Genomic DNA, 25058 nt, shown 5'->3' with positions numbered 1-25058 from the left:
ACCATAGGAAGGGGCCCTTGAACTTGGTGAGTCTTAGATTGCTCGTAGACAAAAACTTGAGTGGCTGAAAGTATAGATGAGCTACCAGATAGGAATGTGTAGTGCTGGTTAAGACATGAGCTTTGGGGTCAGACATCTCTGAACTCGAGTCCCACCCCGGAGTTGAGTCTTTGGAGCTGTGTGACCTTAGGCAAAATTCTTGACCTCTCTGGGCCTCAATTTCTCCACCCACTAACGATGTGAATAAAAACAACTTCAGAGAGAGGGAAGAGTTGCACAATATCATACATAAAAAGAACTTGGCACTCAATAAAAATCTTAGGAAGGAGCTATACAAACACAAGTGAGTGTCATTAACTCTCACATGAATGACAAGACACCCATCTAAAGCGGGCAGGATAGCTTGTGGTTTCACAAAGCCAGGGAGACTGGCCTGGGAGGAAGGAGCTGGGATCGCAGCCGTAGAACAGGCTGCGAAGCTCTGGCTGCCAGAACAGGTGTCTGGGCTGTGGCTGGTTGGGCTCTGGGTGGTGACAGTACTTACCTCTAAGGGGAAGAGAGTGTGTGAGTGTGGCGTACAGGCAGGGAGCGGGTGAGCTCTGACCTTCCCAGCCTTATTCCACTTCCCCTGACATCGATGCTGCCCTGGGGGCTCTCTCTGACCCCCTTGTCACCTCTGTGCTGCTGGAAACTCTATGCACTGCTCTGCCCCAACATTCAGGGACACGTGTCACTGTGTCTCTTCTTGTGGCCTGGCTGGGACACGGCGTGGCTCATCTGATGGGAGATGCAGCAGGAAATTGTCAGTAGGAGACAGACCACAGGAGCAAGCCCTTTGGGCTTGGAATCCAGTCTCAGCAGTCTCCTTGGGCTAGCTTCTTACCTCTCTGCCCTTCCCTTTCCTCCTGGTACCCTAGGGAGTGTGAGAGCAGAGACCTTACAGGCTCTGGCCCTGGCGGCCGCTCATGAGATGCCCCCACCAGTGCCTGTCACACTGTAGCCCTCTGTCAATCTTAGCCCTCATGCTCTGTCAGCCCCTGGGCCAGGATTGGGGTGAGGACCTGGGTGGAAAACGTAAGGGGAAGCCAAAATCCTCCATAACCAAGATAAATGAGACTCTAATGCGGTATTATGAAATGTTTAAAATGAGTGCAGTAGATACATAAGGAACAAAATATCAAAATTTTAAATAAAGACAAGACCCAGGGCTTCCCTGGTGGCACAGTGGTTAAGAATCCGCCTGCCAGTGCAGGGGACACGGGTTCAAGCCTTGGGTCGGGAAGATCCCACATGCCGCAGAGCAACTAAGCCCGTGCGCCACAACTACTGAAGCCCATGTGCCACAACTACTGAAGCCTGGGTGTCTAGACCCCGTGCTCCACAACAAGAGAAGCCACCGCAATGAGAAGCCCACACACCGCAACAAAGAGTAGCCCCTGCTCGCCACAACTAGAGAAAGCCTGCGCGCAGCAACAAAGACCCAACACAGCCCAAAATAAATACATTAATTAAATAAATTTATATAAAAAAAAGGGATGAGACCCAACCTACACATGAATCCCTCACCTTCCTTGCCTCCCCCTAATCCTTGCCCCTTGGGAGCCCTGTATTTATTTTCATGTTCATATTTTGTTCATCTTGGATTATTTTGCCTTAATTTTGACTTATAAAAATATGGCCGTAAAATATTCTTTATCTTGGATCCTGAGGTTTCCCGGGGCCCCTTACATTTCGCCCCCCAGGTGAGTGCTCACTCTCTTCACCCTAGGCACAGCCCTGGAAAATGGGGTTGGAGGTATTATTATTACTATTAAAAGGCAAGGGGCTTCCCTGGTGGCGCAGTGGTTGGGAGTCCGCCTGCCGATGCAGGGGACGCGGGTTCGAGCCCCGGTCCGGGAGGATCCCACATGCTGCGGAGCAGCTGGGCCCGTGAGCCATGGCCGCTGAGCCTGCGCGTCCGGAGCCTGTGCTCCACAACGGGAGAGGCCACATCAGTGAGAGGCCTGCGTACCGCAAAAAAAAAAAAAAAAAAGGCAAGGAAGCAAACAGAAATGTGGCGGCGTGACAACACAGCCAGGGGCCTGTGGGTATCAGGATGGAGAGCAGCCAGGTCTCCCAGGCCCTGGCTGGCAGGTTAGACATCTAGTTGGTATCCAGAGACATTGAAGTGTTACAGGGTTTGGCAAACCTAAGACTCCTGCTTCAGGAACTATAGATGTCAGGTCTCGGTGTAGATGGAACAAGAGATTCTGCCCGGGGACCGTGTTAGGTTAAGAGACACCAGCACAGCCTAGCGTCCTCTGTGCTATTTGCTGAGGATTACCCTTCTTTTCTGGGGTCATAAGCAGTGGCTAACCTTGTCGCCTGGAGGATTCTGCAGGGGTAATTTCAGCTGGTGCTCACGATGCAGCGCTTGCTGTCATCTTGCCAGCTGCTGGGTGCTGCCTCTGACACGGAATGACCTTTATTCAGAGAAACAGAAGCCGATCAGTTAAACAGATAAGGAGTTCCCGCCACTGAGTAGGAATTGTTTTCTCTATCAGCCCAACTGCTCCTGAAGTGTTGGCGTCTTAGGACAAGTGCTCTGCCTTTGTTCTTTTATAATTCTCTTCAAGGGAGGGTTTGTTCCTTTACAGAGACAGAGAAAGCCAAAGAAAGCTTCCACCCAGAAAAAGGACAGAAATTAGTGCTGCATCTGAAAGACGGGTTTTTTTCCCCCCACTTGGAAGTCCATGGTGACTGTGAGTTCTCAGGGTCCACGCTACAGAATGAGCTCCCAGGGACTGCAGGACACAGTGTGCCTGGTGCGTTAAGGGCCAAGGGCCAGTTTACCCGTGTTAACAATGTTGTCTCCTGCGATGGTGAGCCTCGTCCTAGGAAGCAGAGATGTTGTTCCACTTTACAGAGCAGGAAACTACGGTTGAGCAAGATTAAATGCCGGTATTACAAAGCTAGTAGGTGGTATAGCCAAGGTGAATCCCTGCTCGTCCAACTCCAGGAGCCGCACTGGTTAGGATGCTGTTATACCCCCAGTAATGCTACCACCACCGGCAGCACCAAGGACAGCTCCCCACGGGGGAGCTTAGCTTCTACCTACACTGTCTCCGGTACAGACCCTGTTATAGCTTCCCCCCCCCCTACCGCCACCTATTGCTGGGAAGATGAGTTGCAGAGGATTTAAATATCATCTGAGGACTCACAGGCTTGCCCTGGTTCTTGGCTTCAAATTCAAGCCTGTCTCTGTGCTTTTCATCCCACGCCACTCTCCAGAAAGCAGAACAGAGGATTGTTTCATTTCCTTTCTGTTGAGCCTCAGTTATCAAACAGGATCTCTGCCAGACCTGAGGACACCAGGATGAATTTGTAAATTGAAAATGCTGCCCACAGTGGAGCATTTCTGGTCATCGTTAGTGTCCTTTCTATAACTAAAGGCCCTGGGTGTTCACTGGTCACGTGCGTCATCAAGAAGGTTTGATTTGCTTCGTTGCGTGCGATGGTGATCCAGCGTCTGGGAAATCAGCCTCCCCAGGATTTTTCTCACTGATGTGCAGCTGCTCTCTTTGGCTGCTGGGTCTGGGGAGGTTAATGACACCGTCAAATCCAGAGCTTCACTGTAGAGCTTTCGAACTGCCTAAGACACTGACTCTAAGAGGTAGGGTCTGGAGGTACAGTGGCTGTTGTTATGATTACAGGCCATGTAGAGGAAGAAGGAGCAAGATGGTAGTCAGAGCGTGATTTTCTGGAGACACGGTTTTCTGCAGAGTCAGATGCAATAGCGCCTTCCAGTTTGGAAGTGCCGCTTATTCTATCCTTCATGAAAAACATGGTTTTCTTCTCGTCCACGTGTCCACCAATCGTGTAATGGGAGCTGCAGGGACTGGAGATGCTAAATGAGCCGTAGCCGCCCATCCCCATCCCCCCACTGCCTTGGAGGTTCTGGACGATTCTGGGAGCAGAGATGATACCTCCTCTGCTGTTACTAGAACTGCCAGAAAAGGCCCTGGAATCCCGTTCTTCCCAGAAGGCAACCCAGAGCCGCTTAGTCCCTGCTGTCTTCAGGAGAGGCCTCTTTTCACCCACAGCTGCCTCAATCCTGAAAGATTCTCACCACGCATGCCCTTAAACAGCTCCCTTCCAAGTCAGGAGGAAGAGGCAGGTCAGAAATGGGCCATGCTTTCTAAGGCCTGATGTGTTGGAGAAGAAAGATCTACAAGGTCATGACTCTTAGAAAAATCAAACTGGGGCCGAGGCCACCGAGAGCGGTGAGAGGTCAGTGGTTCTCCAACCCGGTTCTGCCTCTTAGTAGCTGAGTGAATTGCGCTTACTAATTATAAGACTTGGGCAAATTTGACTTTTCTGAACCTGGGGTCCCTCATCTGTAAAAGAAGATCTACGTGGCTCATCTCACAGAGAGGATGTGACAATTAAAACAAGGAAACATTTACAAAGCACCAGGCATGGTGCCCAGCATGTAGGAAACGTGAGATGCGTGTCACTGTGGGAGGTCCTCATAATTGTTCCTCCATTTGAGTTAATAACAGCTATAACAAATTTCCAGGAGAAGAGTTAAATGATTTTAAGGAAAATAATGCCATGGGGCAGAGGTCACCTGTGAAGGCCACCTGGAGTGGGAGGTGGGATTTTAGTTGCATCGGAAAGTTAGGCAGTGCTTTGCCAGGCATTCTTGGGGAAGAGTTTTCTAGGCAGAGAAAACAGCAGGCAAAATTTCAGGGACAGGGCTTATTCTGAGAATAGCAGAGACTTCCTAATTTGAGAAAGTTTAGGCCCTGCTCTCAACAGTTTGTAAACTCCTGGAGAGAATTATCTGTTTGATGGACTCACAAAAGCCAGCATCCTTAGAGCAGCCTCTGCTAGGAAACTAACCTCTAAATAATTGTTACCTTACGCACTTAGCAAATGATGGTGTTGAGGAAATATAATTCAAAACTAAACAGAATCTTCTCCCAAACCAGAAAACCTGTCCACAAGGAAAAGAAGGGAAATAATTTTATTTTTGTACAAGCATTAAGCCAGAGTATTATAAGGCATCACAGGCAATTTTGCTACGAGATTGTAAAGACAAAGAAATCTCACCCTTTTCTATGGCTCAGCAGCTATGACCCATGATGTGTGTGTCCTCAGGATGAACAATAACTAGTTCTCATGTAAGAGGACTGTGTAGCACCGTCTGTCACGTTCGTCCTAATTCACCTGGTAATCGGAGTGCGCCTCTGCTTTAGTGAATTAATTTTGTACAAAAGAAAATCAAACTTCTCTTTGCAGCTTGGAACAAGGGACCGCGAAGGTAGACTCCTACTTTCCTTTAGAACCTGGGAGATGGGGCTTCATTTTCCTTGTTGATTACATTTCAAAGAGATGTTCCCAGGTCCTTGAGAAAGACTTTCCTGGGTCCTGGAGCTGGTAAAAGGCTTATTCAGCTTTGAAAAGGACTTACATACATTTCAAAGAGACAGAGAAAGAACTCACAGTGTCAAGTTTTCTGAAGTAAATGCTCTAATAAAAGGGGTTGTGGTGGGAGTTTCTTCCCTTCTTTTCAACAGGAAAAATGAAGCCCTTCCTTTGGACCCTCAATAAACATGTACTGAAGGGAGCTGAGCTAGCAAAGTAGTAAACTCGTAATGTCCCTGGAATGTAAACTCCAGGTGGGCAGGTGGCTTTTTGGTTTTGTTGTTTCTAATCTGTTTTTTTGATTGCTGTATTCTTGGTGCATAAAAAGATTCCCAGAACATGGTCAGCAAGGTCAGTTGGGCTTCTAGACTATGAATCTAGTGCTCTTGACATTAGAAAACCAGTGGGACGAGGCATCATGACCTAGGAAAATGACCAGGAAAGTAAGTTGGTCAGGAGGAGGCAGTTTGGATACAGACAGATCTGGATTAGATGCCAAATCTTGTTTCTTACTACCTATGTGACCTCAGGCGAATCACTTCACCTCTCTGGTCTTCAGATTTCTTATCTCTACGCTCTGGTAGTAACCCCTACCTCACTGAGTAGTTTTCCTGGCTAAATTAGACAATGTAGACATACGAAATACTGTTTTGCATCAGCTCAGGATATACACAAAGAAATGCGTGAAGTGGGATCGCATGTGGACGCCCTGGAAGAGCACCCGGCAGAGTAGGGGCTCTGGAAATGTCAGTCCTCTTTTCTGGAAGGAAGTGAGTCAGGCTTGGGGGTGGCTGTGTTTGCTTTGATCCCCAGCTGCGGCAGAGAAGGAGACAAGGACAACTGGAGATCCTTGAGCTGCTGCCATTTACTTGCTGTGAGATGAGGGCTGAAACCATTCTAAGCCCAGACTGAGGACTGGAAATTGAAAGGAAGCCATTTACTTTTAAGGCAGTCGTCCTAAATGTCGGAGAAGCAGTGTGCTCTTCTGTCAGTTCTTTTCACTGAGATTATAAAGTGGCCTGCAGACAGTGCTGGCTTTATAGATTTTAAAACAGTAGACATAATTACATGCAGAGGTGTTGGAACAAATGCTCTTCCCCTCTGAACCTATTTTTTTTTTTCCTCTACACAAAAGCATTTGGCACTTTAAGGCATTAGATCACCTAACCCTCCCAATATACCCAAGGGAGGCAGCCAGGGTGTTATTAGGTAGCTGTTGTCATCAATGAACTGCTGATGTACAACAGTCTGGATAGGAAGACGACTGGGCGTGATGTTTCAGTGAGAGAGTTGTAGCGTTCTGGACCTGGACCCTCGTAGATTGACCTGCCCCCTCGCATCCTTCATTAACTGAATGAATAAACAGAGCAAAGAAGGGACATGATCTTCTGAAAGATGCAAAGATAAGGGAGGACAGGCCTGGAAACACAGCCAGTATTGACTAATTGCCAACGACTTCTTTTACTGCATAATACATTCTTTTAAAGGAACTGAATTGTTTTTGTTTAATAACATTTTACTGGAATATACTTGTTAACATACTAAACACAGGGCCAAAGAGGTGACAGTTAAGGGAGATTGGAACCTTTGAATGTTACTTTCAGGATTAGTTTGTAAAACTGTATTTTTGGTAGGTCGCATGCTATGTCTTGATGACCATGATAATGAAGGTGATGGTGCTGTGAAGGAGAGGGGGAGGAGAATGACAGAGGTACCAGCAGTAGTGGCGGCAGTGATGACGATGATGATTGGTATGAGGGGAGGATAGTGGCTGTGGTGGTGATGATGCCTTAATGACAGCAACAGTGGTGGTGACAGTGACGATGATGGTGATGATGACCGTAGTATTAATTATGGTGAGGATGGTGATAGCTGATGTTTATTGAGAGCTAACACTGAGCCCGTCACTAGTCTACTTTGTAGATTTCAGTTCATTTAATCCTCACAACAACCCCATGAGTCTACTGTTACCATTCTCATTTTAGGAGTAGGAAACAGAGAGTTGAAACAGCTTGCCCAATGACACACAATTAGTAAATGACAAAGCCAGGATTTTGTACAAATACAAAATAGTAAAAAATAATAATTATATTTATTACACTTACTATATCCTGAGCTCTATGCTAAGTGTTTTCTGTGTATTAATTTGATTTTATTCTCCCCACACTTCATGAGGGGGGCAATCATTACTCTATTTTGTAGATTAAAAAAGCTACAGGGCTTCCCTGGTGGCGCAGTGGTTGGGAGTCCGCCTGCCGGTGGGGGGACACAGGTTCGTGCCCCGGTCCGGGAGGATCCCACATGCCGCGGAGCGGCTGGGCCTGTGAGCCATGGCCGCTGAGCCTGCGCATCCGGAGCCTGTGCTCAAGGTCCCACAGCTAGTTTGGACCTACAGCACAAACTTGATAAGAAATTGATGAAGAATGAGAGAATGAATGCATTGCAAAATTTTTCTTTTGCAACGTAGTGCTAGCAGAATTTTCAGTCATTTTCTTTTTTTTTTTTCTCCTAAGGGAAATAAAGGAGAACGTGGTGCAGATGGTGAGATTGGACAGAAAGGTGATCAGGTAAAAACTTACTTTACAGTGAAACGTTCACCCTGAAGAAACATCACTTATTTTTCCTAGGTAACTTTCATTCCACCGTTTCTGCAGTCATTTCTCGTCTCTTCTTTGCCTTTGGTAGGATTTTTTTTTAAATCATGTTTTCATGGTTCCCACCTTGGTTCATTGTCACACTCCCCTTCCCCAGTTATCCGAGGAGCCTACCTTTTCTTTTCGTTAAAAACACGTATTTTAAAATTTTGGACTCGGTTACGTTTAGTGTTTCTTGCTCACTGAACTGGTAGTCATTCATTACAAAATGCAAAACGCCCCCTTCTTTCTTCCTGCCCACCCACCACTTCTATTGTGTGACTCTCACTGTGTCAGCTAAAATGCTTCATAGACACCCCTGCTCTGCCCAGGGCCCATCCAGCCCTGCCTGACCACTGCTCCAAATGCACTGTAAGATCGTTCCCATGTGCATCTGAACACTGTCTCCCACTCGTCTCCAGTCCAGGGCTACCAGCTCGTCCTTCACTCTCAAGTCCTCAGCCTCTAACAGCCTTTAAGCCATTTAAACTGGCTGTTCTGCTTGTGCCTTGCTGCGGTCCCTCTTTTCCCTCTTTTCCTGTTTTCTCTCCCTCCTGCCCTTCCCCTTTCCTTCGAAGTCTATCCGTCTCTCGGTCGGTACTCATCGTGAACCAGCTCCGTGCCAGGCCCCGCACCAGGCTCTGAGATACAGGATGAGTGATGGGCAAATCCCTAACCTCGCAGGGCTTTTCTTTCAGTGACAGGGTGAGGCACGTGAGCAGAGAATCCAGAGGCGGTGAGATAAGGGCTATACTAAGGGTCTGAATGACATACTCAGCGGAAATTCCACTTGTATCTTGAAAGACGAAATTGGGGGGGACTATTCTTACGAGTTGTGAACGGCAGTGATCTCTGCACCGAATGTTACAGTTTGTGTTTTCCTGTGGAAGGAGGTGAAGGAGGAGGGTAGGGAGATCTTTTCTTCCGTGGTGGTTTGTTTGGTTTGATAACACTGCTCTGCTAAATAAATGATGCAATACACTTGGCACCATAACCGGTTTAGCTCATTCTATAATACACACGGACTCCTCTCCACATGGGGACATGAATCTCTTTCTTAAAATAACTGTAATACTGTCAAAGATGCCATAATTCAGTTAATCTAGCTATTTCCATTGTGGGTATAAATTGTGTGTATATGTATTTATTTGTTTTTAAATTCTTATTATGGGATACTTCAAACATACATCAAAATAAGAACGTATAATAAAAATTACCCCATTGTATTTATCACCTGGTCAGAATATCTTCCAGCTATTTGGCCACTCTTGCTTCCATGTATATCCTTCTTCCTTCACATTATTTTGAAGCAAATCCAGTTACAGGATAGATTTGTTTTTGTAAATATTGTTAGATACTCCCTCAACCACCTATTTATATATATATAAATATGTTCATATATATATATATATCCAGAATTTTTATCTGAGTTAGAAGATGGATTCTAGCTTTTCTGAAATTGGGTAGTTGCACGGAGTGCAACTTTTTGGGAATCATTTAAAATAATTGCCTTGTGTTTTCCTAGGGTCATCCAGGAGTTCCAGGTTTCATGGGGCCCCCAGGGAACCCTGGGCCACCGGTAAGTAATTATCTTGAATCTCCTCCTCTTCTGGCCTTGTCATTTGTGCATACTTCCGTACTCCCTGGAGGTGGTATCACATGGACAGACCTCTTATTTTAAAGAGTGGGCTGACACCTGAAAGGTGTCTGGGGTGAAGTGGAAGTGCAGGTCGCGGCGGCGTCTGGGGTGAGCCCAGAGGGGCTTGGCTACGTTGAGGGACAGTGCAGTCAGAATGCTCTCGAGACGGGGGCATTGGCAGGGATGCACAGGCTCCACTTACTGTTTTTCATCCAGCTCGGGTTGGGGGAAGCCTGGGATAATTGCAAGGTTAGGCTCTTAAGTAAGAAATGTATTATAGAAGCAACTTTCCCTCTTCCGTAGGAAACTGTCCCATGGTGAGAGGCTCAGGGAATCACAGAGTGTCTGTGCAAACCCAGACTTTCTTGGATTTACTGTAATTGATAACAATAACTGCAAGTTATTACTCTGTATTATTACTATTTTCAACAGTTCATTCGTTGTCATTCTAAGGCACTTGTTATCATTCTAACCATAGCAACAGCCTTTAATATCATCCCACTTATTCCCATTGACCCTCCTCCCCCTCCAAACAAATGTTCTTGCTCTTCCAGTAGCTGTGGTGCTACCATTGACTGATGCCCTTCTTGGCAAATCTACCTCCCTTTGGTCTAGGTTGCTTGTCTGTCTCCACCTGATTCGTGAGTTTATCCAGCATCATGCAGGTGTTTATTGAGCCTCCACTTCGTGCCGTGGCTTGGACTGTTAATTGCCTTTGGGATTGGATGCTGAGTCAGCTGCCCATTCAGGTTTAGGGGCCAGTCATGCAGAAGAAACTCAGGAGCAGGCAGCTAACCCTCCTGGTCAATCATGCATTGTTTTTTAAGTGTTCATGATGTTATATATAGATACCAAGAAGACAAAGCTCTTTACTCTCACAGTTTATTTTCTGGTGCTCTGTTAGCATGCTTCTTCCAGTAAAACCCTCACCCTGTTCCCAGCCTGCTAGCTTAGCTAGATTCCAGAGTCTAGGATGCCAAACGGTTCTGGCAAAATTATGTAAAATAACCCAGATTTGGAGTAGAAACGCAATTATTCTGTTAGATGTGTAATTTTCCCCTGCAGCAGCCCAGATGCAGGGGAGCGTGAACCTTAGGCTGTTCATCTAAATATTATCAACATCTTTTTATTTCGTGAACATTTACGGTGTCCTCACCTGGTCACGGAAAATAAGACACACCTCCTACAACTGTGTCAGGTTTCCTTGAGGTCCAAGACCATGGTGTGGCCATTTCTGTATCCCTAAAACTTTGCCAGCACCTGGTATGACATAGGCATCCAGTAAACGTATGCAAAAGGACTAAATCAAGACTGCTGGAAAGGTGTCGATGAAGTACGGTGAGACCTTGCTCATTTGTTATCCCATGCTTAGTTATTACCTGCAGTGCTTCCGGTCTTGAGTTGGCCAACAGACACACACAGAAGAAGACCACTGGCATCAGACTTCTGCTAACAGAGAGCCCTTTATGGAGATCTCTGAGTGTGTACCTGGTGCTGGCTGGCTAACTCTTTATATGTATCACCTTACTCAGTTCTCTCAACAACTCAAGTTAAGTCAGTGCTGTCTTCTTCTTTTTTTTCCTCTTTCTCCATTTTACAAAGGAACTGAGATGCAGAGAGGTAAAGTAACTTCCCATCCAGCTAGTCAGTGGGGACCCAGGACATGGGCCCAGGAGCTCTGGCTCTGAGGGGGTGCACTCCTAACTGGCGCCCTCAATTCTCAGTGTGCTGAGCACATTGCAAACATTGCCGCATTTACTGCTCACCTCCCTGTGGCATGGGCAGTATCACCTTCTGCCTCCTGTGGATAAGGAGACGGAAGCATCAGAGCCGGTAAGAAGCAAGGCATCGGTCAGTCTAAAGAACCTCTGCATTTATCACCCAGCCAGCCCAGCTCCTAATTCATTCATTTATTCAAGAACCATTGAGTGACTACTACCTCCAAGGCACTGTTTTAGTTCCCAGTAAACAAGGTGATAAACACTAAGGTGTCAGATGGACACAAAGGCTGGAGAAAACTAAAAGCAGAAATGGGGCGTTGAGGAGCAGGGACTTGCAGTTGGGGTCTGGCAGGCAGAGAATGTCTCACTGAGAAGCTGATACCTGAGCCAAGGTGTGGACGAGGGCAGGTTATGAGCTCTGACACATGGGGGTTTAGACTGCAGGCGGAAGGGGCAGCACGTGCAGTAACCCTAGGGCACAAGCCTGTCTGGGGCTCCCTCTGCACCACTTACCTGTGTACAGCTCCCCTTCCCTTTATCCATCTGTGCGTCTCTTCATCCTTGGACTGTCGATACAGGCAGTTGCCTTCCTTAGCTCTCTGGAAGGTAAATCCAATTGTGTATTTCTTGTCTGCTGTCCTGAAATGTTCCCTGACGTTAGCTGAAAATGTCCACTCTGGAGTGAGACCATTTACTCTCCTCTTGTGGATAATTAGCTGGTGAATGCTTTGGCCTCTCCTGAAATGCAGCTGCTGTCCTCCCGACGTCTTTGTATCCCCAGAGGCTATCCCAGCCTGATGGGGAAGGCAGAAGTACCTCTGAAACACTTACAGTTCAGACAGCTGGGAAGGGGCACAGGATCTAAGGTCTGTGCATTGCCTCATGCGCAAAGAGGAGGTGCTGATGACCTCTGTTCAGATACACGGCAAACTGGCTTTCTGCTTTACCACCCTTAGGGAACAGATGGAATTGCCGGAGCTGCGGGACGGCCAGGAATCCAGGGATCCCCAGTAAGTTCCTCATTGGAGAGGATGTGCCTTCAGTTTGTGTTTGGACCTTCCCAGAACCCCAAGTGTTTGCCAGCCCTGCCCTGGTCCTCCCTAACTCCTGTGGCTCACGTTCCAAAGGTCTGTTCACTACTGGTCGACCACAGGAGGAATTGCTTTACGTTAGAATCCTGGTTACCTCGCCTCTAAATTAAAGGTTTGGATGAAATGACCTGGCAATCTGTGATTTCAGAATTCAGCTTACAACCAATTCAAAGTGGTCCAAGGTTTAGCCCCATCTCCCTATTCCTTTTCGGTGTGGTTTCTATTTGGAAGAGGCACAGGGGAGGAGAAAGCCCTGGAGCTACCCCATCCCGAGCCTGTGGTATGAGCCAGGTGGTGTGTCAGGCAGGAGGTAGCTACTGTTATCCAGTTGTTCAAAAAGCAGAGTGAGGGCTTCCCTGGTGGCACAGTGGTTGAGAGTCTGCCTGCTGATGCAGGGGACACGGGTTTGCACCCCAGTCCGGGAAGATCCCACATGCCGCGGAGCGGCTGGGCCCGTGAGCCGTGGCCGCTGAGCCTGCGCGTCCGGAGCCTGTGCGCCGCAACGGGAGGGGCCACAACAGTGAGAGGCCCGCGTACCACACAAAAAAAAAAAAAGAGTGAAATTAAGAAAGCGGAAGTCACAGGTCAAGGTCCTAAAACTACACAAGTGGAGGTAGTTGGAATCCAAGACTTTTGTCTCAAACACCAGCATTATATTCATTGCTTGAAGCTGCCGGGACCATTCTTGGTTTCAACACCATAAGGCAAAGGTGAACCTCAGTTTAGCAGGCACTGGGCTCGTAGTCACTACATGCATATTCACTTAAAGGAATTTACGGTCCCTTGATATCCCTTATCTCATCTGACTGTCCTATCAGTAGGAATCATTGTCTCCATTTTATAAATAAGGAAAGTGGTCATAAGAGAAGGAAAACTACCAGTTCAGGGTCACATGGTGAGGAAATGTCAGAGCTGGGTGCCAACCCCACTCTACAGAAATCTCAGTGTCATGTTCCAGGTAGGACTATTGCTAGCAAGCAGGTCAGCCCTGCCCTGGTACCTCTGGGCTCTGGTGCCAGGAGCACTTCCTCCTCAGGTGAGGAAGACAAAGCCCAGGGGGGTGATGTCACTCGTCCAAGGTCATACAGGAAATTGATATCCAAGTCGGGAGTTAAGTCAGTTTGAAAATTCCCATTTCAGCATTCCTTCTATCACTCCATGCTGCCCCACTGTGTGGGATGGTCGGGTTAGGGGCAGGACGGATGTCGAGATTGAAAACTAAGAGCCACGTGGTTCTTTTTACGATCATCATCTAGCTCATGCTTTTGCAGCAGCCCGCTGAGAAGTCCCAGGATGAATAAAATATGAACCATACCGCAGACAGCTCTTTATTGATTCTCAGACAGAAAAAGATTTCTCCCATAAAAACGAATGGACTATTTGCCTGAGGAGAATAAGATGCGGGTCCCAGATGTAAATCCTAGGAATTAAACGATATTAAATGAGATATTGATTCTGTCCTGGCAAGTTATACCTGTGCTTGAAGTTGCCCGTGGTCTTGGTATTTCCACATAAACATCAAACCAGAAAACAGCTGAAGTTTTCTTAGCACAAATAATGAGTATTGGTACTTAAAAAACAGAAATAAAGTTAAATAGGGAATAGTTAAATATATATATACACACAGAGAGAAATCTAAAACATTTCTATTGCATTTTGAGTTAAAACACATAAACCATTTGCCAATCTTTTTGACATGGGATGAAGGCCGTCATTTTTATTTCTGTTCCCCTGAATAGAGTCTCTTGTCATTATATTGTAGAAAGAACATCCACCCATTTACTATTTGTTGTCTTTTTAAAAAGTGGTTTGAGGGACTTCCCTGTTAAGGATCCGCCGGCCAATGCAGGGGATACTGGTCCGGGAAGATCCCACATGCCGCGGAGCAACTAAGCCCGTTCACCACAACTACTGAGCCTGTGCTCTAGAGCCCATGAGCCACAATTACTGAGCCCACGTGCTGCAACTACTGAAGCCCGCGCACCTAGAGCCCGTGCTCCGCAACAAGAGAAGCCACCGCAATGAGAAGCCCGCGCACCGCAACGAAGAGTAGCCCCCGCTCGCCACAACTAGAGAAAGCCTGCACACAGCAGTGAAGACCCAATGTAGCCAAAAATAAATAAATAAAAAATAAATTTATTTTTTAAAAAAGTGGTTTGGGTGTGTAACAACACCTGTGAAGCAATTTGAATGTAGGATCCTAGTTTGTTAGGACTTTTTGCAAATCTTTTATAGCTATCTTGTGGTACAGCTATCAGCTATCTATTTAGACAGTGAATGTCTCATCTTTATCAAATATTTTCAACATCTTAATTTGCGTAAAAAGATCATTTTCTTTTTCAACCTGAATTTCATTGGGCAACCTAATGAACAATTAAATTGTGTAGTTTCCATAGCAAACAACAAGTGGTGAAAACAGGCTTGGGAACAACCATACTGGCTCCTTACTGAGGCTTCGACTCACCTGATTGGAGCAGAATGACCCTAAGTAGTAGATATTTTAGTCTTGCGGGCCATACGGTCTCTGTTGCAGACCCTCAACTGTGCCACAGTCAGGCGAGATCAGCCACAGACATTGTGTAAACTAGCGGTGAGACTGCATTCCGATGAGACTTTATTTGCAGCCACAAGCAGAGGGCGGGAGCTTACTGACTCCTGTCCTAGATCACTGGTGCTTTCATAGCAGGGTCTTGGCAATAATAAGCATCCAAGAAGGGATCCAGGAAGCTCTGTTGTCAATATGTAAAAACACCTACCTAGGGTGAATATGTGGCCCAAGTTGACCAAAAACCCCACTTTATTTGTTAATGTTTGTAGGTGTCGTGATATGGGGAGGGGGTGAATGTTTTTTTTTGTCTTACTGTTATTATTTTGCATTGGTGTAAGTGGCAATATGTCTAGACGGTCTCAGATATCATGCAGCATAAGTTTACGGAGATGCAGGTCATGCCAAATTGTTATCAAAGCAAGTGCATAAACATAGCATTCCATTTTTTAAGAGCCAAGAGTAACCTCCCAACACGAATAGGTAGAGTGTTTTTTTTGGTTTTTTGTTTTTGTTTTTTTTTTGGGTTTTTTTTTGTTTTTTTGTTTTTTTTGTTTTTTTTGTTTTTTTGTGTTTTTTGGGGTTTTTTTTTTTTTGTTTCTTTTGAGTGTAGATACTTTTAAGAATAGGTTTCAACAAACCAGTAGTGAACCTAAAACATTGTTCATTCTTCACTAGTTCCCGAAGGTCTATGAAAATAAATTCTCAATATCTGTTTTATTTAATAAATTTATTTATTTATTTTATTTTTGGCTGGGTTGGGTCTTCATTGCTGCACGCAGGCTTTCTCTAGTTGCGGCGAGCAGGGGCTACTCTTCGTTGCGGAGTGTGAGCTTCTCAGTGTGGTGGCTTCTCTTGTTGTGGAGCATGGGCTCTAGGCGCGCGGGCTCAGTAGTTGCGGCTCACAGGCTCGGGAGTTGTGGCGCACGGGCTTAGTTGCTTCACGGCATGTGGGATCTTCCCGGACCGGGGCTCGAACCGTGTCCCCTGCATTGGCAGGCAGATTCTTAACCACTGCATCACTAGGGAAGCCCCTCAGTATCTTAATGAGGTGATACTGGTATCTTTCATTTTCTTCAGATTTGGAAATGAAAGTCAGTTATTGAGTTTTTATTGAGTTTAACTAGTACTTACTAAAGAAAGTGTGCTTTGGTCCCCTCATTGAACACTTTACATGACAGTATACTAAATCTCTATGAATCTGAAATAAATATCAAAATATTTTTGCTTTTGCTTTTCTTCCAAGGGGATAACATCACAACCTTTAAGAATATTTCATTTTGTGTGGAATGTGGATTAGAGTTTAAGCCAGACATTCGTGTTTTATTGCAAAAGAAACACTAGCAGGAAATTATAAAGTTATCAGGACTTTCAAAATACTCATGGTAGAGATGCAGGATGATATAATTATGCACATTAGAATAAAAATGATAACACCGATTACCTCATCTGATGTCGAAACTCTAGTTGACACTGATGTGTATTTTTGCTGAGTAAAATGAGAAAGGAAGTATTAATGCACCTTGGTAAACACAATCTTTCAAGGTCTGTTTCATGGGGGAAAGGGATACTAAAAGCAAGCACTGATGGTAAAGAATTGGGGAACCTCTGGATAAGACGGTGGCAGTAACAAAACCACCTGTTACCTGTGCCCCTGGTCAGCTGGTCAGTTCTTTACTTGTCTTGAGTGCTGTACGCAGAAGCCCTGCAGGTGCTACGGTCTGTGCTGTGAGGCGGTCTGGGGACAAAGTGCAGAGTTGGATCTGGACCCAGGTCTTGTGGACCCCTAAACTTCTTCCCAGTACGCCTTCCAAGCACTAATTCCCCGAGTCTATGTAATAAGGCCAAAATGAGCTCCGGTCTGCACACCAACCTGCATGATTGTGCTCTGTCCAGGGCCCCTCCCTGCCCTGCAGGGAAGCAGTACCTGGAAAGGAACCAGGTGGACGAGGCAGATGCAGAAGCACTAAAGACTCCTTCCAACCCACGAAGGCAATTCTGGGTGAGATCATTTACCTCCAGAAAAGCCAATCCCAGAAATTTAATGGTGTTTCGTGTCTTGGATCTTTTAGGGGAAAGAAGGTCCTCCTGGCCCCCAAGGCCCATCTGGATTACCCGGAATCCCAGTAAGTGGCATTTTTTTTTTTAAATCTAGTTTCTCTACTGCAAAAATAAGCAAAGAAAACTATACTGCACCATTGTAGACACAAAGCATGTTTACTAGGGAAATTTTCAGCATTATAGAAAATTAGAAGAAAAATAATACTAACCAAAGCCAATTTTAGTCTCATTCTTCCTTTATGTATTTGCTGTTTACTTATGAAAATAAAATTTTCATCTCTTTCTCTCTCCACACACACATCAATCAACAGACACATACATACATAATTGTGATAACTGTGATAATATAAACATTTTCTGTTTTCCACACTGGTATTAAATGCTCATAAATTTTACATACATTCTACGCAATAAATGTACCATAATATATGTGATTATTCTTCTGTTGCCTCATAAGTCTTATAACTTCTAAAAATCTACAGTAGATTATTTTACATTAGGTTTTTATTTTACAGTAATTACTGTTTTACATTAGATTATTATTTTATTTCTATAGGATGGTGCCCCAAAGTGGAGCCTACTGGTCAGAGCACAATAATATCTAAGGTTCTTGATACATACTGCAAAATTCCTTTCCACAAATGTTGTTCCGGGCTTTTCAATTTAATATGCTTCTCAACAGGGCCAGACGCTCCAGTATGTTAGTAATAAGGCTGCTCCAGAGAGGCCACGTGCTGCCTTCTTCATTGAGAATAAATCCTTGTGTGGCTCCTCGTCTGGCGTGTGCCTGCAGCTGAGACCTCTCCTGGACACAGCCCCACCCCTGCCCTCCACGGGGCATCCTTTTGTTCCAGCCATACTGGCTTCCTTTTGGTTTCTGGAACACTCTGCACCCTCTCCTCTCTAGGCCACAGGGCCTTTGCACATGCCTTTCTGTCCACCCAGAATGCCCTCTTGTCACCTCTTTCACTACTCGATGCCTTTGATCTTTTCCAGCTCATCCCAGGCATCACTTCCTAGAAGTTTCCTCTGCCCCCCAGGCTAGGATAGGCTCTCTTAGTCTCTTTTTCCTTTCTTCCTACGTGCCTGTCTCAGCTGGTAGTCACATGTCTATTTGCGTAATGGTTTGATTAGTAACCACCTCCACCATTATTCACTAATTGATTTGCTCATTCAGCACATACTGGTTAGGCACCTACTGGGTGCTGGATCTGGGGACCTAACAGAAGAGTGCCTGGTAGTCATGGGGTTATGTTCTGGGTTCTGTGGGACCAGGCTTTTGTTCCCCACACGTGGTGGGCACACGGCAAATATGACTTAAATAAATATGTGGATGCATGAATTGTTTTCCTAGAGCCCTTCCTGCTTGAGTGTCTGAAAAGTGCTACTGTTGGTCGAGCAGGCATTTCCGGGGCATCACCAGTAGCCGTCACTGCAACCACACAACCCCCGAGGTTAAGTAACCTGTCCAGGGCACACAGATCTTAAAAGACAGGCTGGGATGTGAAACCCCGGTTGGTATACAATGCAACGCTGTAGCCTAGTGTGTCATAGCAGCTAGGAAATACTTGAGTTAATTCCAGGAATAATAAAGCTACGGAGAGAAAATTCCAGTTTGAATTTTCTGCCAAGCCCTTATGATCAAAGTCCTAGGGTGCTGGAGAAGAGAGAAGTGACCTGAGATATGAGTACACGATTTTCTTAGTAGTATCCCTCCTCTCTCCCAGCTTCCCTCCTTCCTTCCTTCTTTCCCTCCAGTGCTCACCCCATCTGCTCTCTGTTATCCTCAGAGGAAAGCCGAGACGACCTCCCTGGCACCTCGTGAACTCACCCTGTTTTCCTCTCTGTCTCTTTCTCAGCCCTGTCCTGACACTCCAGCCTTGTCCTTCCTCCCAGCCACTCTAAACAACTTTGCCTTCCTCCAGGTCATCGCTATGTAGAAAACTCTTCCTCTCCCTCTGCCCGGGCAATAGGAATCATCATAGCTTTCACGCACATTGTGCTAACCACAGGGCGGGCTCAGTGCAGAGAGCTTTCCACGTGTTCACATGCATAATCCTCACCACACCCCACTCCTCTGTTCATCCCGAGGTCTCGGCTAGACATCATCTTCTCCAGGGAGATGTCCTTGAACCTCCCCAGTGGGGTTAGGTGGGGATCAGAGCTGTGCTCTGAGAGCACTTCCTTCATAACCCCTTGCAGCACTTGGGATTTACAATCATAAATACCTGTTGGGGGCTTCCCTGGTGGCGCAGTGGTTGAGAGTCCGCCTGCCGATGCAGGGGACGCAGGTTTGTGCCCCGGTCCGGGAAGATCCCACGTGCCATGGAGCGGCTGGGCCCGTGAGCCATGGCCACTGAGCCTGCGCGTCCGGAGCCTGTGCTCCGCAATGGGAGAGGCCACAACAGTGAGAGGCCTGCGTACCGCAAAAAAAAAAAAAAAGACCCTTCATATATGCCTTACAGCTCCTCCCCCTGCAGTGTAAGTGTGAACATCCCTTTAATTTATTAAAGGTGAAGAAATGAGGCTCTGAGAAGTTCACGGATTGCTCAGCAATCCGGCAGTCGACGAGAGCAGTCTCTATCTCTCGGAAGCCGCACCTCCTTCCCCGATGATTCAGTAGAGGCCGCACTCAGCCCTCTTCTGCGTCGCCTGAAGCGGCGCTCCTGCTTTTTCTGGGAGCCAGGTGTCTGCCCCGGGGCTCCCCTGGGGTCGGCTGCCCTCCTTCCTGCGCGTGTCTCATCTGGGTACGTTGGCTTTCTCTTCTGTGCGTGGGTCTCCTGACCCTCCCCCCGCTGCTCCGTGCATGGGAGAAACGGTTTCTGGAGTTAAACTCTTAATTGAAAAGAGGATCCGTAGTGCGGGGCCTCCGAGTCAGCCAAGCCGGCTTACCTGGCGTTACCATGGTCATGCCGGGAGCAGGGTCTTAACGAGTTACGGGTGCGCGTGGGGCATCGGCTAGCGGCCCGGATGGTCAGTAAACTTACGTTACCGTCCTCAGTGCTTCCTGCCAGCGCCCAGGCACTGGCGTTAAAGGCACTGATGAGGAACGATGCACGATCTCGTGCGTGCTGGCCGCAGCGGGAGCAGCTGCACTGTTGGCGCCGATTACCGATGCCTGGTTTGCTAAACGTTGCAGGTGGTGGCGTTGATTCTGAGCCCCCTCGTGACTCTACCAGACAGGTTTGTCATCTGTGTTTAGGAGAGGGGCCGCTGCGAGCTGAGAATGTCAATAACTCACCCAAGAGCATAGGCATAGTTGATGCAAGTGGGGTTCAAACCTTGCTCGGTGTGACTCAGGTTCCCCTCTGCCTTGCTGCCTGTTGCTTTCCTTCCCCGGAACCCGCCCAGCCCAGGTGACCCAGGACTGGAACCTGAGTCTGTGTGATGCTGTAATCATTGTCCTGATCTGCAGAGATTCCTGAAGAAGAATGGTCTCTTAGATTAAACAGGAGGCTTACAGTGTCTTACTGAGAGCAGGAGGTGGGCCAGTAGGAGGTGGGGAGCAGGTGGGGGATTTGTAGCTTGATTTCATGGAAAGAAACGTGACATGTTCGTGGCCTTCCTGTAGCCCGGACGTGGCCCTGGCTGTCATTCACCTCGCCTGCTTGTGGCCCGGGAGCTATAGGTGCTCTGCCGCAGGCCCCTCGGGTCCTTGTCATCTCCATCAGAAGCCGCCTCCTCGCCATGGTCAACCCAGGAGGCCCAGAGATGAGCCCATGTTGTCCTAGGTTTGACTTCATGAAAATGTCCAGTAGGGGCTTCTTTCCATCTATAGCAATAATAATGCAATTTATTGCTTTTGCACCGTGTGCCAGGCACCGCCAACCAGAGATCCAAGCCAGAAGCGTGGTGCTGGGGGAGAAACCATGAAAAATGAAGCCAGTTCCGCCTGTTGTGTGTGACTGTAGCTGTGCACCAGGCAGAAAGGCGTCTTTCCTTCCCTCCCTCTTAGCGTCTTCGTCCAGATAAACAATGTGAGTTTATCTTGCAGGGAGAAGAAGGCAAAGAAGGCAGAGATGGAAAACCAGGGCACCCCGGAGAGCCGGTAAGGGACTCGAAGGTTCTTACCATTTACACGCCAGATCAGCCATTTCTCAGAAGCAACTACTCTGTGTCCAGAGCTACTATGAACCGGGCACAGTGAGAGTTATTTGTTGTGCATTTCTTCATTTACTTCTCCTGAGAACGCTGCAAGGTAAACACCGCTGTCCCCATTTTACAGCTGAGGAAACTGAGTCTTGGGGAGTGGACTCTATCCTGGGGCTCCTGCTTTTTTTTTTTTTTAACTGCCTCTGCAGCCTCCATCCTATTGATGTGGAAGGGAACTGGGCAGGTGAGCACTGGCTGGAGTAGAAACCTGACATCCGAAAAGCCTGTTAAACCCCTGAAAGCCTGAGCTTCCCCTGCCATCTCTAGGGGCTGCGAGTTTGTCCTTTCTTCGACATTGGCATAGAGGTTTTTTTTTTATCTTTCTTTTTTTCTTTGTTTGGTTGGTTGGTTGGTTGGTTTTTTTTTCTCCTTATCTTTAATGTCAGCTGCTGAGCCACACAGCGAGATGGACTGTGTGCTGCTGAGGACGTCTGTCTCTGTGGCCCCAGCAGCTATTGGCTGGAAGTGTGCAGTGATTTCTTCAGACCCGCCTCTATGACCCCGGCGTTGTCCCTCCTGAGGACGGTCCGCCCCTCTCGAGTGTGGATCTGGGCTGCGTGATGATGCTGAAGGTTCATTTCCTAGCAGCAGTTTTGTCTTCACAAACCCCTTCCATAGCCTCCACACCGAGGGGAAGATGGCAGGTGGCCCCTGGGGCTTAGAGACCTGGTTCTCCCGACGCCCACCAGCAGGAGACAGTTACTGATGGGGTGCACCCAATAAATACCACGCAGCTGTGCACGAGACGGGGGATGTTTTCTAGATACAGACATGGGACTTCTCCAAGATACATTGTTGAGTAAAAAAGCCAGGGCACAGAGCAGTGTGTTTAGCTGCCCTATTTTGTATGAAAATGGGTCTGTGTATATTTATCTAGCATTTACATAAAGGGAGTCTGGGAGACTCCAGAAACACCGAGAGAAGTAGTTTCCATCCATGGAGGGAAGTGAGGACGGGTGATTCTGAGCACAAGGGACATAGGGATGGGACGTCAACTTTTGGTCCGTAGTATGTTATTATTATCTTTTTAATTTTTGGAGCCGTGTGTGCAGTGCTTATTGATAAAATTAAATTAAAATATTTTATGCCAAAATTACAACCACAACCAGAAGAAGAAACTGGCTTCGGATGCTGGCTTCACTCCCTACAGGCTTTGCGACCTAGCTTGAGTCAAAGAGCATCTCCCGGCTTCAGTTTCAATTCAAATAGAATGAGAATAATAGTAGCAACTTGCTGGAGTTGCTGGAGAACCAGATGCCGTGAGAAGTTGGTTAAATGCCTCAGGCTTCTCTAACTGTTAATTAATTTAGTAAGTTACTTTTCCAACTGCTCTAGTTTTAACTCCTGGTGAGGTTAGAACCTCAGAGCCTTTAGAACCAGTAAGTGGAATTACATAACAGTCTCCACAGCAAGGCTTGTGCTCCATTTAATTTGTGCGGCCGTAACTGTTATGACTCACTCTGCGTCTTATGCAACCTGCCAGAAGTACCTTCTTTATCGCTTTTCCCTGTTTGCCAGATGCCGAGACCAGGACTCACTGCCTAGGGGAAAGTAAGAGCTTAGGGCAGCGAGCAAAGTAAACAGCTCATCTAAGCTGCTGAAGGCTGACGTCCAGCCGCGCAGCCCTGGTGGGCAAGCGGCAGTTAGCCAGGCTGAGGTGGCAAGGGAGCAAGAAGCACAGGTATCGCCACCGCGGCTGACAGCTGCCGTGTGCGCACCGAGGGGGTGCTGAGCGCCTCGTTACATTTGCCAGTGTAAGCCCCAGGAGACCCCTGTGGGGCGTGGGTGTCACTGTTGGCCCAGATGAGGAAACTAAGGCACAGAGAGGTCAGGTAGGCTGGCCGAGGTCACACCGCTGGTACGTGAAGCATCGGGACCCGCGCCCTGAAGGCTGACCCGAGCTCGGTCAGCGCAGAGCGGGACCCGCACCCTGAAGGCTGACCCCAGAGCTCGGTCAGTGCAGAGAGGGACCCGCGCCCTGAAGGCTGACCCGAGCTCGGTCAGCGCACAGAGGCAATCAGCTTTCTTCGCAGAAAGGGTATTATCCTGAGAGACTGTCACTGACAGTCCAGGATAACCGAGGCCCTCGGTCTGCACTCAGTCTGTTTGTGGAATGCCTTTTCCAGACAGGCCTGTGCCAGGCGCTGGGCGTGGATGGATGGAAGGCCAGGTCTGCCCTGGGTAAGCAGTGGCTAAGTCAGCGCATGGAAGGCCAGGCCGGTTCTGCTGGAAGCAGAGGGGGCTCGGCAGCTGTCCCCAGCACTGGTCCAGAGCTCACCTGTCCGTTCGTTCTGGGGTCTCAGCGTGTGGCCGTCCTGACCTTTAGCACTCTGAGCTGCTTGGGAGGAGATGGGCAGAGGAATGGGGGCACCAGAGGTCCCCTGAGAGCAGACCTGGGGACCAGGATGGGGTGCAGGTGGGGTATTTGGAGAAGATCCCAGGAGCATGGACAGAGTGGGGAAATGGAACGAGGAAAGAAGGAAAGCTGCTGGCAGGCCAGTGGGCAGACGTTCCAGGGGGCACCGTGGGTCCACTCCCCCGGAGACCAGCTGAGGATGTGAGAGGAGCACACCTGGCCTCCCCGGTCCCACCCCTGCCGGGAAGTGGGCTAGGGTGTTCTTCATCAACTTCAGCCTTTCTGCCTGGGGGTTGCTTGTTGTGGCATGAACTCCCACGCACTCGGGCCTTCAACGCCTCGGAGTCAAGTGCCCCAAAGGCTGTTCTGGGCACGGCCTTCTGCCTGAGTGGGAGCTGATCAACAGAGTGACAGGAGCCCTCCCGGGGAGCCGGGGGGTGGCTGGGAAACAGCGGCACTGCCTACTGGTAGTGGGTGGTTAATTTCCACTTTGACTTATTCCTTTAAATCCCTATACATTGGGGACATGGATGGACAGACAGTAGACAGACAGATGACGGATGCGTGGATAGATACACAGATAGATGGGTAGATACGCAGCTTTTAGAGTTGCCCGTTCCGTCATTTTTAATAGGAGGCATTTGAGTATTAGTTACAGTGTAGAGTGAAGTACAGAGGCTCTGGAACCAAAATGCCTGCGTTAGAACCCCAGCTGTGTGACCTTGAGCAGGTCACTTAACCTCTCTGTGCCTTGGAGTTTTGCCTGGGGCAGAACCAAAGTGCCTCCCTCATGGGTTGTTGTGTGAAGCGCTGGCGTTGTGCCCAGCGCATGGAAAACCCTCAGCAGTGTGTGGTTGTTATCCTTTGTCTGCTGGCCGCTTGGGCCGGTGATGGCTGTCCCACTTCACTGTGGGGCAGGAGCCAGGCTCGATCACAAAGACCTACGTCAGGGAGGCTGTCCTGAATTTACAACTGAGAAACAGATCCAGGGAAGGGTAATGACCCCCAAGATCACACGGCTAGACTTAGACGAGCTGGGACAGAAGAAGAAACAAACTCGGGAGTCAGAGCTTGGCCCCATCCTCCTTCCCCTGTAACTTTCACTCTGAATCCACGGATGCCCTTCTCCCTCTCTCATGCCCCGCCATGGACCCCTTCTGGACCTCCAGGTTTATAAGCTGTGAAAATGAAGGGGGACTTGGGCGAGTAGGCCCTCCTGTTACCATGGAGGCGGGGCCCGCATGCTGCCCATCTCCCCATCAAGCACACATGCCCCTTCACCCACTTTCCCGGCTCACCCCAACCCTCCCTCACCTCTCACCACTTTATCTGGACTTCAGCAGTAAACTGCAGGCCCCCTGTCAGCAGGCACTGCTGCCAGGCTGAGGAGAGCCTCCTTTCGGGTGTTGCTGGGGTCCAGTCTGGCTTTGCTGTTTGTTAACTCAATGAAA

General features: G+C 48.0%; 1 protein-coding gene across 1 annotated transcript in view; it reads left to right on the top strand.

Moving 5' to 3' along the window:
- COL22A1 (collagen type XXII alpha 1 chain) overlaps positions 1-25058 on the top strand; it is a 261283-nt gene that overhangs the window by 211087 nt on the left and 25138 nt on the right. The window contains exons 47-51 of the mRNA XM_033842909.2: positions 7923-7976; positions 9568-9621; positions 12359-12412; positions 17111-17164; positions 21094-21147. Coding sequence (XP_033698800.1) covers positions 7923-7976; positions 9568-9621; positions 12359-12412; positions 17111-17164; positions 21094-21147 — 270 coding nt within the window. The remainder of the gene's footprint in view (positions 1-7922; positions 7977-9567; positions 9622-12358; positions 12413-17110; positions 17165-21093; positions 21148-25058) is intronic.

The sequence above is a fragment of the Tursiops truncatus genome, chromosome 17 (genome assembly GCF_011762595.2).
Source record: "Tursiops truncatus isolate mTurTru1 chromosome 17, mTurTru1.mat.Y, whole genome shotgun sequence".
NCBI classification, from domain to species: domain Eukaryota; kingdom Metazoa; phylum Chordata; class Mammalia; order Artiodactyla; family Delphinidae; genus Tursiops; species Tursiops truncatus.
The sequence above is the reverse complement of the archived record's forward strand: the minus strand, read 5'-3'. Positions and strand labels throughout refer to the sequence as shown.